This window comes from Platalea leucorodia (genome assembly GCF_965183815.1).
Source record: "Platalea leucorodia genome assembly, chromosome: 2".
Classification (NCBI taxonomy): Eukaryota; Metazoa; Chordata; class Aves; order Pelecaniformes; family Threskiornithidae; genus Platalea; species Platalea leucorodia.
In genome coordinates, this window is record NC_138824.1 from 92,148,649 (window position 1) to 92,165,360 (window position 16,712).

General features: G+C 35.3%; 1 protein-coding gene across 1 annotated transcript in view; it reads right to left on the reverse strand.

Moving 5' to 3' along the window:
* Window positions 1-5,505: 5,505 nt before the first annotated feature.
* The window catches only part of CFAP47 (cilia and flagella associated protein 47), a gene marked incomplete at both ends in the record, with an annotated part of 347,065 nt that continues 335,858 nt past the window's right edge, over window positions 5,506-16,712 (reverse strand). The window contains 2 exons of the mRNA XM_082336357.1: window positions 5,506-5,715; window positions 15,137-15,305. Of these exons, the coding sequence (XP_082192483.1) occupies window positions 5,506-5,715; window positions 15,137-15,305 (379 nt within the window). The remainder of the gene's footprint in view (window positions 5,716-15,136; window positions 15,306-16,712) is intronic.

A 16,712-nucleotide genomic window follows, 5' to 3' on the forward strand; every position in this document is an offset into this window, starting at 1 on the left:
TCCCTTCCAACCCAAACCATTCTATGATTCTATGATACTTAAACCTAAACAGTACTAGAAAAATGCACCCTATACTCATAAAAGAATATGGAAGTTTCACACCTCACCGTGAAGTCTGTTTGTTAAATTTGGTCATCAGGAATCTTTTTTTCATAGACTAGTTTCTTCAAAATGAAAACCTCTCTTCTGAGGCGCTGGTCTTGGAGAAGCTTGCGGTTGGAGTAATGTGTTTCTTATGTCGTCTTTTGAGAATGACAGTTGGGGGTTTTCATTGATTTGCAATGTACATTTTGCACTTCAGTATTATATAAAATAACCAGGACTGAGGTGATGTGGAGTCAGGACGCAGCTACCTTACCACCTTATATTCACAATATCAGGCTTGTAGGCTACAGCAAAGACACCCTGAAAACCTGTTGTTATTAATGCAAAAAAGTGAGCTTTTGAGTTTTGTACAGATTGGTAAATTGAATCTCATGTGATGAACACCAACACTATTCATTTAATAAATGTCAGGATTTTACTTTGTTGCCTTACCCTTCTCTATACATCTGATTTTCTTTTGTCACTTAGATTTGTGCCAGACTGATTTGGTGTCATCTACTGTGTATTCATATGGTGGGATAAGCAGTGAGGTATCAGGTTTTCCACTGGCAGAATGTTTTTTTTTTTACCGTGACAAACTGGATACTTTGCAGAAAAGAGGTAAATCCTGGAATAAAGAGGAAAAAAAAACCCTCAAAGATTCTCTTTGCCCCACGTCTTTCCCTTTATTTCTCTAGCCACTAAGCAGTGCCTTTTGGACAGACTTCTGTGCAGTGACCTTGGCATCCATGTCCTGCCATGACCTCACCACATCATTGTCATCATGCCATGATTTCAAATTGTAAAATATCCTACTATTGGAAGTTTGACACTATCAGTATTACAATAACTGTAGTAAAGTAAACTGCAGAAGAATATGTTTCATGTCAGTGGAAGCAGAAAAGCTAGTAGATGAACTGGATTCCTTTACAGATGAATATTTTATGGATCAGCAGGTTTATTCAGAGTTAGTTACTTAAAAAACAGTTAACATTCCATTAGCAACAAACTGTGATCTGTGTCAGCAGTAAAACACTGTTCAGTCATTTATTTTAGAATGAACAGTCACTGCAGGGAGAAATGAAATTATTAAACTTGTCACAGGCAACTAAATAGTAAGGCAAAGCCAGGGATTTTCTTTCTTATTCTAAATATTAAGCCTTCCTCCTAGGAATATTTATTAATATAGAGTGATTTTTCCCCCCCCCCCCCCGATGTTTGCTACATGCAGGATGAGTCAGAAGTTTCCATTTCTTCTGATAGTTTGGGTATGGGCTCAAAGACAAAAAAAGTTCATGCTCAGATTTGGCTGCTGCCATGTTATGTTATTCAAGTACGAACATTGTTGGTTCAGCATTATGTCCTCTGCTGACCTGGCTTCAATCACAAAGAGCTGTCTTAAAATAATACCTTTCCTTGCAGCTAGCAGTAGAAATGTATATGGCCCCATGCCCCAATGGGATCTTCACCTGATCATGATTACTTTCTGTGCTTAAAGCAGTCTTTATCTCTCAATTCTCCTGACTCAGACAAAATCTGCACTGACACAGGAGTTAATGTTAGGCTATTATTATTCTTGAAGGGAACGTTTGATACTCTGAAACCTTTTTATAACTAGTGAGATCAGGTATAAAATAGTCTTAGAGTGTCATTGATACCATGGCTAGCCAGACATGAGTAGAACAAGCAATCTTGAAGTCTTCTGAGTTGTTATGTGGCAGAAAAACCCACTCCAAGCTGAGCTGCTAATGGCAGGCATCCTAAAAAACATTTCCATGTTATCCTTGTGTCATTCTCCTATGTGATATTGTGCCAAATAAAGCTCAGCTAAACATCAAACAATTAGAAGTTTGATTGCTTTTGCACTGTTTTGAAGCTAGTGCTCTGACTGTACAGTCCTGCAGTCCCCTAGGGCAGATTGAACCCGCTACTGGACATGTCATGTAAAAACAGGAGCTCAATAGTTGCAAAAGCTGCATGGTATTTTAGTAATAAATTTAAATGTAGACCCCATTCCCAAAGTAACCAGTTCTACATTACAGAATAATGATGTTGCTTCATAAGGTTTTAACCTTTTTTTAATTACTCTGAAGAATGAATCATTACAGAGAGACATAAAGAGACAAGGGAGGAAGAAATATAAATAAACAGGTGGTGGCTATACTGGTTAGCCAACTAGTATTTCTTGTAAGCCAGTAACAAGCAGATGCACAGCTGACTCGTGTATCACATAAGACTATAATTAAGACATTGGCCTTAAGTGTCAAATTGACTTTGAAAAACCTCTTTTATTTTGTGATTTTGATATTGATATATATCAAAATATATAAGTGGGGACAGTACAAGTAATTTTAGATCTCTAATCAAAATTAGCAATTAGAAATTAAGAGCTACTATTTACAGTAATAACCAATATCACCCCCATTTCCCTGAGATTCTGCTGTACCTGCACACATTAATGTGAAGGGAGATACTCCTTTTTTTCATCCTTTTCAGAAGAAAAGGATCCCGAAGGGTGCTCTAATGTGGAGAAACAAAGTTAATTTTTTTCTCTTCAAGCTTCTGCTAGTTGCTGGTCTGGTGTGGCATGAGGGCATAGAAAACATTGTGAGGACTTCTTCAAAAGCCATAAACTCAAGGCTGTGCTCATTCTCTCAAATTTCCTTGTAAGAGGATTATGATAATAAATAGAAATTTAGAATAAATTCTAAGCTAAATCACTTGAACTGCTTTTTTTAGACCTGAGCCCTAACTGCAACAATTGTGTTTAGACCTGTCTCCAATAGTTAAACTCCTCTGCAGATTACATTTTGAAGGTGAGGGGTGATGGTGAGCAGCTTGCCCACCTGTTCTGAAGCTTGGATTTAATGGTAGGTCCGAAAGCTTTGGAGTGAATTCTCCAAGTTTAAATAACAAAAGCAGCATTTTATAATCTTTTCTCACATCAGTTCTTTCCTTCCATGAGTTGAAACTCCAAGATTTTCAATATGGCTTAGTAATTCTAGTAAAAAGGAGGGAGCAAATAATGAATAAAACTGATCATTCTGGAAACCTTCCAGTGCTGCTGCTTAGAAACTGTTTTTTGAGAGATATGCTTAGAATTAGCCCTTGCATTATAAAGAATACAGTCACATCACTGATGGAAGTGCAAAGCATCAAGCCAGAAAGCAAAAAGGAATTTATTTTTAATAGACAGTTTATATAGTCAATGTAATCCATAAATCCATGCAGATGATATGTAAAATATTGTGGATGTTCTAACCACACAGATACAATGGTATTTATTTAAATCATCTTTGCAAGTATGTTCTTAATATTGAAGAAATATTTTTAGTTCTGTTTAAACTCTGTAAGAAATAAGAAAAATTCAATACATTTTTAATATTGGGTACAAATTCAACTGATGATAGCATATTTTGCATGAGTGACCTTGTACACATTGAAAAACCACCGTAATCTGGTCCAGAAAGCATAGTTTATGCTTCCCTTTTAAGATAGATAGATAATATAATTAAACTGCACCTTTGAAAACACCCCTCTAATATTATCTTATTGCATAATATTTGCCTATGGATTTTTTTAATATTTGAATGTATGACAGAATTTGAAAATCTACTACCCGTAGCAGCAAGTGCAGGCAAGCAAATTGTGAAATAAAATTTCTGGAGTGAGCACCATTTAATTGTTATGTGATTCACCTATATGCCACCTGCTAATCCATCTGTGGTAGAATTACAAAGTTTTGAGCATCTTGCAAACAAGTATCATTTTAAATAGGAAAGCAACTCTTAAAACAGCAAAACAAAGAAAACAAAGCTTTTGCAAAGGAAAGTTGTCACTGAAATATTTCCTGAACACCAATAATCAGTTGTGAAGCCATTGCATATTTCTGATCCATAAATTCTGATTTCTTACAGTCAGAGAAACACTTGCTTCATTTATATATGCAGATAGAGCCTTCCTATGAAATCTAGGTGTATTTGTGGTCCCAGTAGCATTTGACATAAATATTGCAATAGTTTCTTAATGTCTTTTAGATACATATCAGCTATCACTATTGACAATATCTTTCCTGGGTTGTGTATTGAATTTGTAAGGCAGATTTTATTCTTGCTTCAGATTACCTGGTTTCTGACCAAAATGGGGCACACTGCATTTAAAAGGAGATTAAACAGTGCCATTGCTGTTTTATATGTTCCCAACATTATCTCTAATAGCTTCTCTAAAACGTGTGGCATAAACAAAATCCTCAAGCACATTGTGGTAAAATGGTTTTATTGGTGCTCATTTACACTGACCTACATATGTTGTTCTCAGGCTCCCCATTCCTGAGCAATGATGCTCATTCTGTATTTGTGCCAAGAAAGCACTTAATCTGTGCCAAGCCTTTTTTTTTTTTTTTTTTTTTTTTTGTTAAAGTACCTTCCGCCATCAAAGTAAAGGCACAAATACAATTTACATTCTATTAGTAAAATCAGGAAAAACAATCTCAATGAAGAAAGAAGGCAGGAGTTACCCATCCAGTGATCTTACAAGGCATAGATCTGATTTTCCACATTACATCAAGAGCAAAGAAAGCCTGAATATTCATCTAAAGTCACCTGTGGATGGGAAGAATGGAAATGGAAGCACAATATGAATGGGACCTCTGGGGATTTTTTTTAGAAAAAAAAGTAAAATCTGGCTCCATTCCTCACTGACTTTTCATAGCCTTCTGTATTTCAATACTCTAAAGCACTCTCTAAAATTTACTTAACACAAAAATACTGAGGGAGGACATTTTATTTTCATTCTGTGTTACATATAATTATCTAAGATTTTGAAGTGCTATAGGATGAATAAATTAGGATTCTTACTTTAAACAAAGCAAAGATGTCATAATTAATGAAATTTGCCAAAGCAAGAGAATCTGAAAGGCATTCAAACTCTGGACATATGACATGTAAATGTTTCACCTTAGCAAAATACTGCGAACTTTGGGAAAGCATTTTATTGTGGAAGAGATCAGGGCTTGGTTTGCATGGGTGTAATATTTTGAACATCACATAGAACGTTCATTAAGGCTTCCTATTAAAGTCTTAGCAAACTAATATCCTTTAGAAAGCAAAGCATTAGTTTGAATTCCCCAATTTTCAAGTATACTTTTTTCAACTCAAACTTTTTTCTCATTACAACTTGCTGACATCTGTATGATATACACAAACTGTTAAGTAAGCATCTAAAAATCCCTCATAGAAAAATAAGAGTGTTATTAGACCTCAGGCACTCTGAAACTTCCATGTAAAGCATACAATCAATGCATATCATATCTGCTTTAAAAAAAAATAATCAAAAAACATATCCTCTTTTTATCTGCAGGATTTATTTGACAAAGGTGTCTACCTCATAACCTCCCCCACAAAAAAATAACTGATCATAACTTTATTTTGTCCTCAGGACCAAAGGTGCTCCCTTGACTGGTGAGGATACTCCAGTGGTTGTAAGTTTCAGATTTTCACGTAAAAAATTGCGCTGTCGAACTGTGGCTGGTCTTATGTAACTGCTAGTAGAAACGACTTTTGCTGGCCTTGTAGGTGGTACAGTCTGTGGAGGCAGTCCATTGATTTCATATGTCCACTGCATTGATTGTGTCTGTAATAATGAACAGAGACATAGAAATAAAAAATAATCGGTGACCAAATACCTTCAAAGTTTTTGACAGTGATTTACCATGCTACATTAATTTCAAAAGATATTTATCCTTTCCCATGTAAAGTGCTGGAATAATACACAATGAGAATTACGCTCCCAGAACAGAGAAAACACACCTAACGTTTTGAATTCAGGACCAGGCATAATAAAGATGAGTAATTTAGCTTCCTAGCTGATCTAAAATTCCTTTTTTTATTTAGTCAACACCATAGCTCTGTAAGTTGTTCAAAGGTAATTATTCCATAGTACAATATAAATGTCTCAGGTTTATAGTGTAGGATGTAATTACAGCTCTGGTATTGGTAATAATGGCATTATCAAATGGTGGATTTTTTGCATTAAAATAATGAACAAAACTAAGAGAAAAGGACTCTGAATATGCACAAGAGAATTGCAGCTTCATGTTGAAATCTCTAGTTTGAAGAATATTTATGTGAATTGAAAATGACACTTCATTTGCTTTCTGTTTATAACTGGTCTCTAGGAATGGAGCATATGTTTCTATGTCATGTCTTGTAATGCTTGAGTACTTGATTCTTGCTGAATACATGATTCTTATTCTTACTACACATGCCATCTATTTGTACGTAAGGAGTATTATTCCTATGCATATGAAGGCTATACTGCTGTCTATCTCCCATGTTTTATTTGTGTCCTGAAGCAGAATTCTGGTTGCTAAAACCCATGTGTAACTATCTCAGATCTTTCAGTCATTTTTCTTTCAGAATGTATCAATTTAATTCTTTAAAGCAGGTCTTTATTCCAAGTCTTTAACATTTTCCTGTTGTTACGTCTAGGAAAAGGTCTATTCATGGGTCTTTAGTTTTCTGTTTTCCTTTCCTTTAAAAAAAACACATGCAAACAGAAAAATTACAAACCCCAAAGATTTCAAATGATGTGTCGTTATGTCCAACTTTGTACTATGCAAAAGAAAGACAAAGCGTTTCATGCCCGCTTTAGGCATGCACTGTCATCTATTCCTTCGCACTCAGCAGTTGAAAGTCCCAGGTTTTATGTTTGGGGCTTTTTTTGCTTCCAAGGCAAAACTTGTAGGGAACACTGACTAAAAAATATGGCATGATGTAGGTCTATTAAAATATATTCATACAAGTGACAATTTTTTTTTGCAGAACATAGAACATAATGCATGTACGTAGTACATATGTACATAGTAGACAGAACACACCAGACTCTATGACTTTGCAGCCTCAGAGCAGTGGAGTCACGTTATTTAAGTGATATTTCCAAATTCCCAGGATCTGCCTTTCCACATTTGGCAAAGCCTTGCAATCACACAGCCATGCTGCTTGTGGTTCTAGCACAGGTTTGTTAGTGCTAGGCTTTTGCATCATGCTGGGTTGAACTACAGAGACATGGCTTGTAGAATCACCTTTCTCTCCTGCTCCAAGTCATAAAGATTTATCATTCCAACAACAGTTGTGATTAATGTAATTCATCTCCCATTTAAAACTAACTTAATCCTCAGAACAATCATTTGTAGATATAACCATTACACCTAACACCAGTGTCATTTTTCATCCAAGGAAACAAAAGGTCAGAAAGGCTGCATATACTCTCAAATCAATCTAGAAATCAGTGCAACAGTCAACCTTAAAGTGCAAGAGTCTTTCCCTCAAGCACTTAGTTAACAGTCTGACTTCCAACATGACTGGCTTTGTGGCCCATTTGCTCATTCCAGTTTGAGAACTCTGCTTCTGCTTTTCTGCTGGACATGTCTGTACACCAAGCAGATTTGGCCTACAGAGAGGAGCAACAGTATCCATACAAATCATGACGAATTTTCACATAGCATAAATGCCATGAACTATCCCCAGAGCACAGTGTGTATATTTCTCTAGTTATTTATTGCATTCTGTCAGTTAATTATGGTCTAGGTAAAGCACTACAAAGGCCATAGGGAAGAGCAGTCAACCTTCTCCATCTTGAACTTTCTCTACAGTCATCCCATACTTATAACAACATACAGAAGAGAATAGAAAGGATGTTATAGTGGCTCTCTGACTTTATTAAGTTTTGTTAACTATCGATTTTATATTTGCCACTGAAAAAGTTTGAATCGATGATGTTTACCTTTGTTATCTTTCATATGCTCCTTTGTATTGTTCTAGTTTTTACCCTGTCATTGCTAAAGTATATTTAAGGGATATCATTGCAAGCAGTTTTGCCTTCATGTTGCAGCTATTCAATGGGAAGAAGTTCCATTAAACTGTAAACCCTTTGGCCCAGGCTTTGTGCCCTGCAATGTACTTATACAGCATTTACACTATTTCACATATAGGCTGCATACACTTACAGCTCTTAAATGTCATCACCATAAGAATCTGTAATTGCGGTGCTTCTTGTTAGACGACTGGTTTTAACTAGTATTTTGGTAACTGAATATATATTTTTCTGTGCTGATGTTGAAAGAATAGGTGACTTTTTTTTGCTGTGTATTTTTAAAGAAACTTTTTTAAAACCTCTACTTTAAAATTGGCAGTACTAATTTTACATAGTGTCTACTAAATGAATTGCCTTAATCAAATAAGATTAGTAAGCATAAGATCTTAATAGATATTTCACCATGCATGCATAATTTTTTAAACCTTTATTATTATTCTGCTAAAATCAAAATCTAATTTAAATTGAATATTATTCCTGTGTAAAATAGGCAGATTAACTCATCTTTATTCTCAATCTTATTTAATACTGTGAAATGATCTAGTAACTCCACTGCCTGTAAAGATAAAATCCAGCAAAAGCAGGTGTGACATGGACAAACGTCAGTATCTTATGTCCAAAGATGAAGTTGTCATTTCAGAAAAGTAAATCGCTCTCCAAAGTTAGCTAGTTGTTTTATTAATTTCAGTATAAGATGAAATGCTTTATCTTTCTTTAGTATGCCAGATGAACAATTTAGTTTAAAGAAAATTTAACCTCAGGGTCACATTCACTGTGTGCAAGTCTCATTGATCACTCCAAGGTCAGAGAAAAGATCTGATAGGTGTTTCAGCCAATGATTTAAACTGTGTATCAATTTACTAAAAAATTCTGTTCATGAAATCCACGCATATTGTAACTTTACTGTCTATAGTGATCTTAATTGTTTAAAGTGGGACTTAAACAAAAGTGATGGGCTATGCCACCACTCAGCTTCATTTATCATCAGCATCAAACAATTGATATAACCTTCTGGGTAGTAATAACCTTTTGCTAATTTTCTGTTTGATATACAAATATCCTAGATTGTATGTTCTGTGAAAAAAAGTTTGCAGCTTGACTTGGTGAAAAAAATCGCCTATTCTGTTGCTGCCTGTGTCAGGCGTGGTTCTGTGGCAGGAGAGATTGCTCTTTCCCTGATGGAAACTCATTGGGTCCAATGTAGAAAATGTTTTGGGCATTATGACATAAACCCTTTAGATAGGATCCATCAAGCTAGAAGGGAAAAAAAAAAGAGATCAATAACAACACAAAAACCAACCCTAATTTATCGTCTTGAACTATGGTAGTCCATCTATTGTAAATCATGTGCTATCATCCAAGACAGTTGGAGACAGTCACTGTGAAAAAATTGTGCATTTACGTACTGATTTACTGAAACAAAGACTCTTGGTTTAGTTCAGCATTTTCTGCTTAGACAAATGGAAAAAAGTTACTGTAACTGTCAACATAATTTGCGTTAGTGCTTTGTTTAGCACTAGAACCACACAGAATTCAGTAATTTTCAAGACAACCTAAAATTCAGTAATTTTCAAGACAACCTAGTATTCAGTAATTCTCAGAAAACCTTAGACACCCCCAAATGTCTATTTTGCTAGAATGTTTAATTTCCAAGGGAAAAATATTAGGTTTTTCAAAAGCTGCTGAAGCCTAAGTATTTTCTTCAAGATAAGGCTGTACAGATTAACTACAACAACTATTCTAACCAATACAAAAACTGCAGCAAGAGCAAGTCTGCCAAATTCAGAATTCATGCAAGTGCCTCAAAGCTTCTGCTTTGGGTTTCCAGGTCAGACATGTTTCAGCAAAGGAAAAGATGGATCACATTTCAGACTTTTCTGGAGTGGTGAACTGGAGAAAGAGAGACTTAAAAAGGTCATCTATATATGGCCATATAATTATGATAGAATATTTGACTTACAAGCTGCATTTACTTGCCTAAGAAGTGGGTCAAAATTTTCCAAATCAGAGGAACTCTTCCTCTTCCTATGTTTAAGGCAGTGCAGTTTATTATATCAAATTTGGAACAATTCTAATACTAGCACTGATAGTAACAAAATCTAAAGATGAAGGTATTGACTCTACTACAATCTACTAGAATAGAAATTTAAAAGAGAGTCTCTGTTAAGAAGATATATCTAATATAAACATAGGCTCCCTGCAATGCATCTTTTCACACGCAATTTAAGAAGAAAGACCAGACCACAGTCTGAATGTCCTTGACAGTCTGAGGGAAGATTTCTTGTTGAAATGAATGACTTCCTCTTATCAAAACCTCAGAATTCCTGATGACTATAATCGAAGTGTGAAGAGAGAGATAATTTGACTCACCTGGTTGGAATAATGGCCATCTGCAGAGCTAAATCTTTCTGAAGAATATTTTGAAGAACACAAAGATGAGATGCATGCTGCCACTTTTTGCTAAATATCATAAGTTATTCAAGTAAGCTATTTAACCATCTTGATGGCTGACTGAGTAGTGTTCATGAAGTAATTTATTCAGCAAATACTGGTAACAGTCACCAAATAATTTATATAAAAGTATATTTTTTGGTATTCAATCCACTCTTACAGATGGTTCATGACTCATAGGATTAATTTGCAGATCACAGATCATCCATGTGTATTCACTGTAGGCTGGCAGTACTACTGAGTTACATGCTAATTAATTGCCGGAGAAATCTATGTTAGGAGTGCGTTAAATGTTGGGAGCAAGTATCAGGAATTTTAAGGTAAATGGTATTCCAATTTTCTTCCAAACAGTGTTAACTCAGGAAAGTCCAAATAAAATTTGCAAGACTTCCAAATAAGTTAAACCCCAGGAAATTACAGATAGTGCATCCAATATTCCCTGACCCTTAATTTATACTGCAGTGGTGACAAGCAAAAAATGACTAATTATGATCAGTGTGTATAGAATGAAATTAAACCAAACCTTTATGCAAACTGTGGAAGGGAAAAGCAAAGGCAAGAAAACTCATGGATCAAGATAAAGACAGCTTAGTAAGTGAAGGGAAGAGTCAAATATAAACAAGAAATACCAACAAAAACCAAGTGATGCAAAGGCAGTCATTCACCACCTCCCACAAGCAGACCAATGCCCAGCCAGGCTCTGAGCAATTTGTAATGAAGAAGATGGCTAACAATCATTTTCTTAGCTTAGAGGAACATTTCCAGATAAAATTAAAGGTGTCTTAATTGACTTCTGCAGTTCAAATATTAGATATTTCACAGGACTGCGTAGACATAATACAATCAATATCAACCGTTCCTTCAGGACTGGCAATGGTTTGAATACCTTCATACAACAATGGTTCCCATATTATCATCATCTTTTGGCATTGTGAAAATTATATTCTCAATAAGCAAAGTAACCTTTCTTCTTGCTTGTGAATAAAATATTTTTAGTATTGATTCTGCACTCAAAATCCAGCAATGCTAATGATAAGATGTGCTACATTCACTGCCTGTAATGAACTTTCTGGATCTCTGCTTTTAATCATAAAACTCAGGTTAACATCAACAAGTGACAAGGGACACAGGTGATGTCTTATTTAATGTGAAACTATTCCAATTATTCCTGTTAACTTTGTTACTTTTCTCCTTGCTCATTCTGTTTAAGAGATACAATTTAGAATAACATTAAACTATGGTAATTAACAAATCTACCAGGAACAATGCAGAACATATTTTCACCAAGCTACTGAATATGTAACAGTACCATTTTTTGTTAAGATACGCAAGTTTGCATAGACAAGCTTAGAGAAGCCACACCCGGGTACTGTGGCTTGCACGCTGCATCATTTATTTCCAGAACAGCATGACAAATGGTTTTGATATGCTATCTTCCATAGGTTAAGTTAGTGGTTATTCAGTAATAAAAGTGCACAAGCCTGACTTCTGGAGGGCTTGATAATGTTACCTGCAATCTGGTTTACTCTGACATCTATTTTATCATTTAAGATTTATTTTGTGTGCCTTCTGCTTTAGAATATCTCTGAAGTCTCACCCACGAATTACAAAGCAATTGCTTGGGTCTCTGGCTGAATTCAGCACAGTGCAAGCAAATTAACTGTAAGCCAACTTGAATACGCCCTTTTCCAAGGATTCGCCAGCCTTGTGACTGCTCTGCCTTGTGCCTAACAGTGATTCCTGCCCCAGGAAGCCTTCGCAGAGCATCCCCCTGCCCCAGCTGCACTGTGCCGTCCCTAAGCTTTCTCGGTTTTCTGTGCAGCTTTACCACACGTCACAGCCTAGCTCTGAGATGTCAGTGTGGCTGAGGAAGTCCTTTTCTTCCTTGCAGTACTTTGTAGCTTATCTAAGAGGCATGCTCTGTTCACTAATTTATCATTAGTGGCAATACATTTTTTTTTTTTTCAATTAGAACGGTGCTGTTCATGAAAGCTATTATAAATGTGGAAGTTTGATTATGGAATATTACCATATTGATTATGGAATAATCATATTACCATATTGATTATGGAATTAAAAAATGCTCTTCTTGCACCATGTTACTGTTTCTTACTTGTAGCTTGATTAGATTATGATGTTTTCTTTCACAGCTACAGAAACAAACATGATTATTCTCTTTACTGGCTTTTTATTGTATTTCATTCTTTGATCTACAGAATTTTTTAAAGTAATTTTCTGTGTTACTTTTACAAAATTAAGATTCCTAACAGCTATTCAAAAAGTGTCTAACTTCAATTGTTTTGATATGTAGTTGAATGAGAACAGAAGTTTTAATGATGGTTAAAGAACATTTAATTGCTTCAGCAAAGTAATTAAGGTTTTCTGCTATTAATAAAATCTACTGTAAGTATTCATGAATATTAAAGTCTCAAAGAATCCACAAAATATCCCATGAAGTACCTGATTTGTGTGCAGAAAATATAAATGAGGCTACATTATTTCAATTATATATATACATTCAGTTAATAAAATGAACACACTAAATTCTGGTAAAGGCAAATTGTAACCTCTTAATGCTAATTAGCTCCTCAGGATTGGATTCTCAGCAGGGCAACTAAACAAATTTTACAGCAAGAGTGCTGTAGCCCTTTACTACAGCAGCATCAAAAGAGAGGTGACACTGTAAAAGAAAAGAAACTTCCTCAGTGTTTCTAAAAATAGCCCACAAGCCTCAGCCAATGTATTGGCTAGAAAGGATAACGTGCAAGAGAAGTTCTTCAGTGTTCGGTCCAACATTAATTGTATTTCACCACCTCCATTACTATTCCCCAAATAAGAGTGATTTAATCCTGGTTTTGCCATCTAACTAAATCTGTCTCCCCCAGGCCACTAATGAAAATTACTTCAACTAATATGAAAGGCAGACATGAGTATCTGGTATTCTCAACATGCTATCAAGTCTTATTTCAGGTCAATGTTGAGAGTGCAGCAGCAAAATTACACACAGTCGCAGATGCTCTGGCTTATGTTTGAACTACAGGAATGAAAGCTTGTGTGGAGAGGAAAGGGCGAAGTCCAGTGTACACAACAGGACTACCACTAAGAGCAAAGAGAACACAAGGCCCATCAAAACATTACTGAAAGAACTTTATATATAACTTTATACTTCAGTTAGAGTGAGAATGTTAGAAATATCTCTAATATACTATGATGGTGTAATATTGGTCCAAATTGCACCTACAAGCATTAAGAGTTGTCAATGTATTTTTCAACATACAGGAATAGATAGGACAAGATGTGATTTGATATGTACATGTAATATGTATGAGTGACTTCCTACACCCACACACAGTACCAAAGATGGAGATGTGTGCCTAGATCATAACCAGAGACTCTAGGGATGAGTAGATGTAGGTTAAAAATGACATTACTCAAAGCCCATCTGTACTGATAAATTCCTAAAAGGAAATTTTTGATTACTGACTGGGTTCTTAGAAAGCTAATAATGTTTGACCATCATGTTTATCCCATTCCAGACAAATTCATTATTTTAAAGCTCTCTGTTATTGATGGAAGTTAAGCCAAAGACAAACATGGCTAGCACATTTACACGTGTCATGCCTAAAAACAGGAGTTCAGTTCCAGAACAACATTAGAAGTTTCTGAGCTCTGTAGATGTGTCATATAGCATTATGTAAATATAAAAGAACGCAGAATAAGTTCAGTTAGTTGTTTTCCTTTTCAAATGGAAGAGCGATAAGCATCACTGCTGTTTATGTAAAAAGACTAAATTAACCAAATGTCTAATACGGTTAAAGAAAACAAGCAGGAGGGATTAAAGGGCCTTCTTGTTTTTCCAGGATTTGAATTTCTTATTCACTGTTGCACAAGTTGTCACTCAGAGACATAAAACACTATAGTTATTTGCTATGCATCTTTTCATCAACTTTGTTTTGACCATCTTATTTTTTAAATCAATATTGCTGTTTCACTTCTAATATAGTAGCCTGAAAACCTTGCCAGCATGCAGTGAATAAAGTGCAAACCATGATTTGTAGATAGTCTAGGGTGTTTGCTGCTACTGTATGTTTTCCACAGTTTTCTTTTAAAGAATGACTTAAAAATTAAAAATTAATTCTTGCAGTAATAGGAACATTTTTACTACTGAAGGAATAAATGTCTTCAAATGTTTTCTGACCTTCAGACTCACAGAAGCTACTTGGCTACAAATTCTTTTTGTTTATTTTGAAGCTTGTTTTAAAAATGTTATTCCTGGCTTCATGTTCTGAAATTCTGCCTTTACAGTTTAGTATTTAGCTTCTAGTGCCTTTGATCCTAGGAGGTATAATACATGGAAAATCAATAACCTAGGTCTCACATATTCAATTACTCATATATTCTCCACCAGTTCTTAACAAGATTATTTTGATTCTCTGTGAAAACTCATTCTGTCATGTTGTCTATGGAGTTGGGGCAAATATATCAAGGTAAGTATATGTTTCTGGTGATGATGGCAAAGGGATAAAATAGAAATTAAAATATAATATGTTTTTCCAGCTTGTCATGATTTAATTTTCAAAATTTAGTTTTATTCTTGTCCATGGTGAAGAGTAGTAAAATAATCACAGTGCATGCATTTGTGTGTTTCAATGCCGCTTTTTTGTATAGGATTTCTTTTTTCCTTCCACTCCTGAAGGTGTATTTGTGTATTGCATTCAGGAAGGCTTACCTGAATTACAAGTGTTGCTGTATGCTTCTTGCCATACATCCTTGGCTTGAATCCAACTGTTATATGGGTTCCCACAGTGCCTGCCGGAAGAAGTTCTCCAGCTTGCGGCAGCACAAGGAACTCAGGATCGCTGCCTGCCAGGAAGCGCGCAGTGAATGGCTCTGGGTTCCTACAGAAAAGCACAGGACATTATTGTGTCTTTTACGGTATCTTAATACAATTTATCTACAATCTAACACTTAGGCCACCATATGGCATGACTCAGGAAACTTGGCAGCCCATGGAATGCATATAGAATATTAATAGCATTCTTACAGAAGAAATATTCTGCAGTAATTATTTACATTTCATTATAAATATTTATAATCTTTATATATAGGGACCTGCATACTGGTCTTCCATTTCAAACATACTTACGTGCTATTATAAATAGTATGATAACTACAGAATAATGGTAGTGTTTGCCACTAGAAAGAGAAGAATCATCTGGCCTGTAAAGATATAATAATAGTGATAGAAATAAATTCCATGTCAGTGTGAAAATCCACTTTTCCTATCTCTAATCAAATAAAACTGAGAAGCCACCCATTTTATTAAGTTTTATGACTAGAACTGAATTTGCAATCTGGTGGAGCGTTACTAGATTGGGAGGAAGTTATGGAAGCCTTGAAATGAACTTATGGAAAATAACAGTTTTCTATCACTCTTTTCCACATTTTTCATATCCCATAAACTAAACACTTTAAGATATTGCAATAATTATAATAATTAGGTTCCTCTGTCAATATTATTGTATATCTCTTATCTCAAAGAATTTCTGTCACAGGTACTGCAGATCTTGTCTAATTGCTAGTTTCATGGAAGTAGTGTTGCAACCAAAGACAATGTCATATTCCTGGTAAAGACAGTGGCTGAAGACTACAAAACAATCTTAGGCCAATCCCAAACTGAAGCCTGTCTATCACAGGTCCTCAGGGACTCCTTGACATAAACTTTCTCAGCATGAAAAGAATATATATTTTTGTATTTTCCAGTCAGGCATTCTCCTTTTAGTCTTTATATGTGTTGCTGAGGACAACTCTATCACTATCTGGACAGAAAGAGAACACAAGAAATCGAAACTAGAAATACAAGAGCATCGTCAAAAAATAATCCACAACACCATGCCACAGTGCAGCAGGACAAGTATCATGCATGCTTAGAGAGAACACATTTTTAGTTGATAAAACTTGAAGAATGAAAAACTGACAGCATCTCAAAGAAAAGCTGTTCAAATCTGTTTATTCATGGATTGTCACACCAGAAATAACACTGCTTTTCAAAGAATATACTCACAAAGAAGTGAAATTTAATATTTTATGACAATTCATATCTCTATGGAAATGTCCCACATTTCCTGCCCAAGTGCTATTCAGTGGGTGGTATGCTGGGTCTATGTCATCTTATTTAAAAATAGCTCTCCTTTGGAATATGTTCTCACGAAAGGTTTTCTTAAATTCAAAATACCCTCATGAAAAAAGGTCACACTTTAACTTTGTAGAAACAAATAGTGCCAGTGCAGAAAACGGAAACCAAA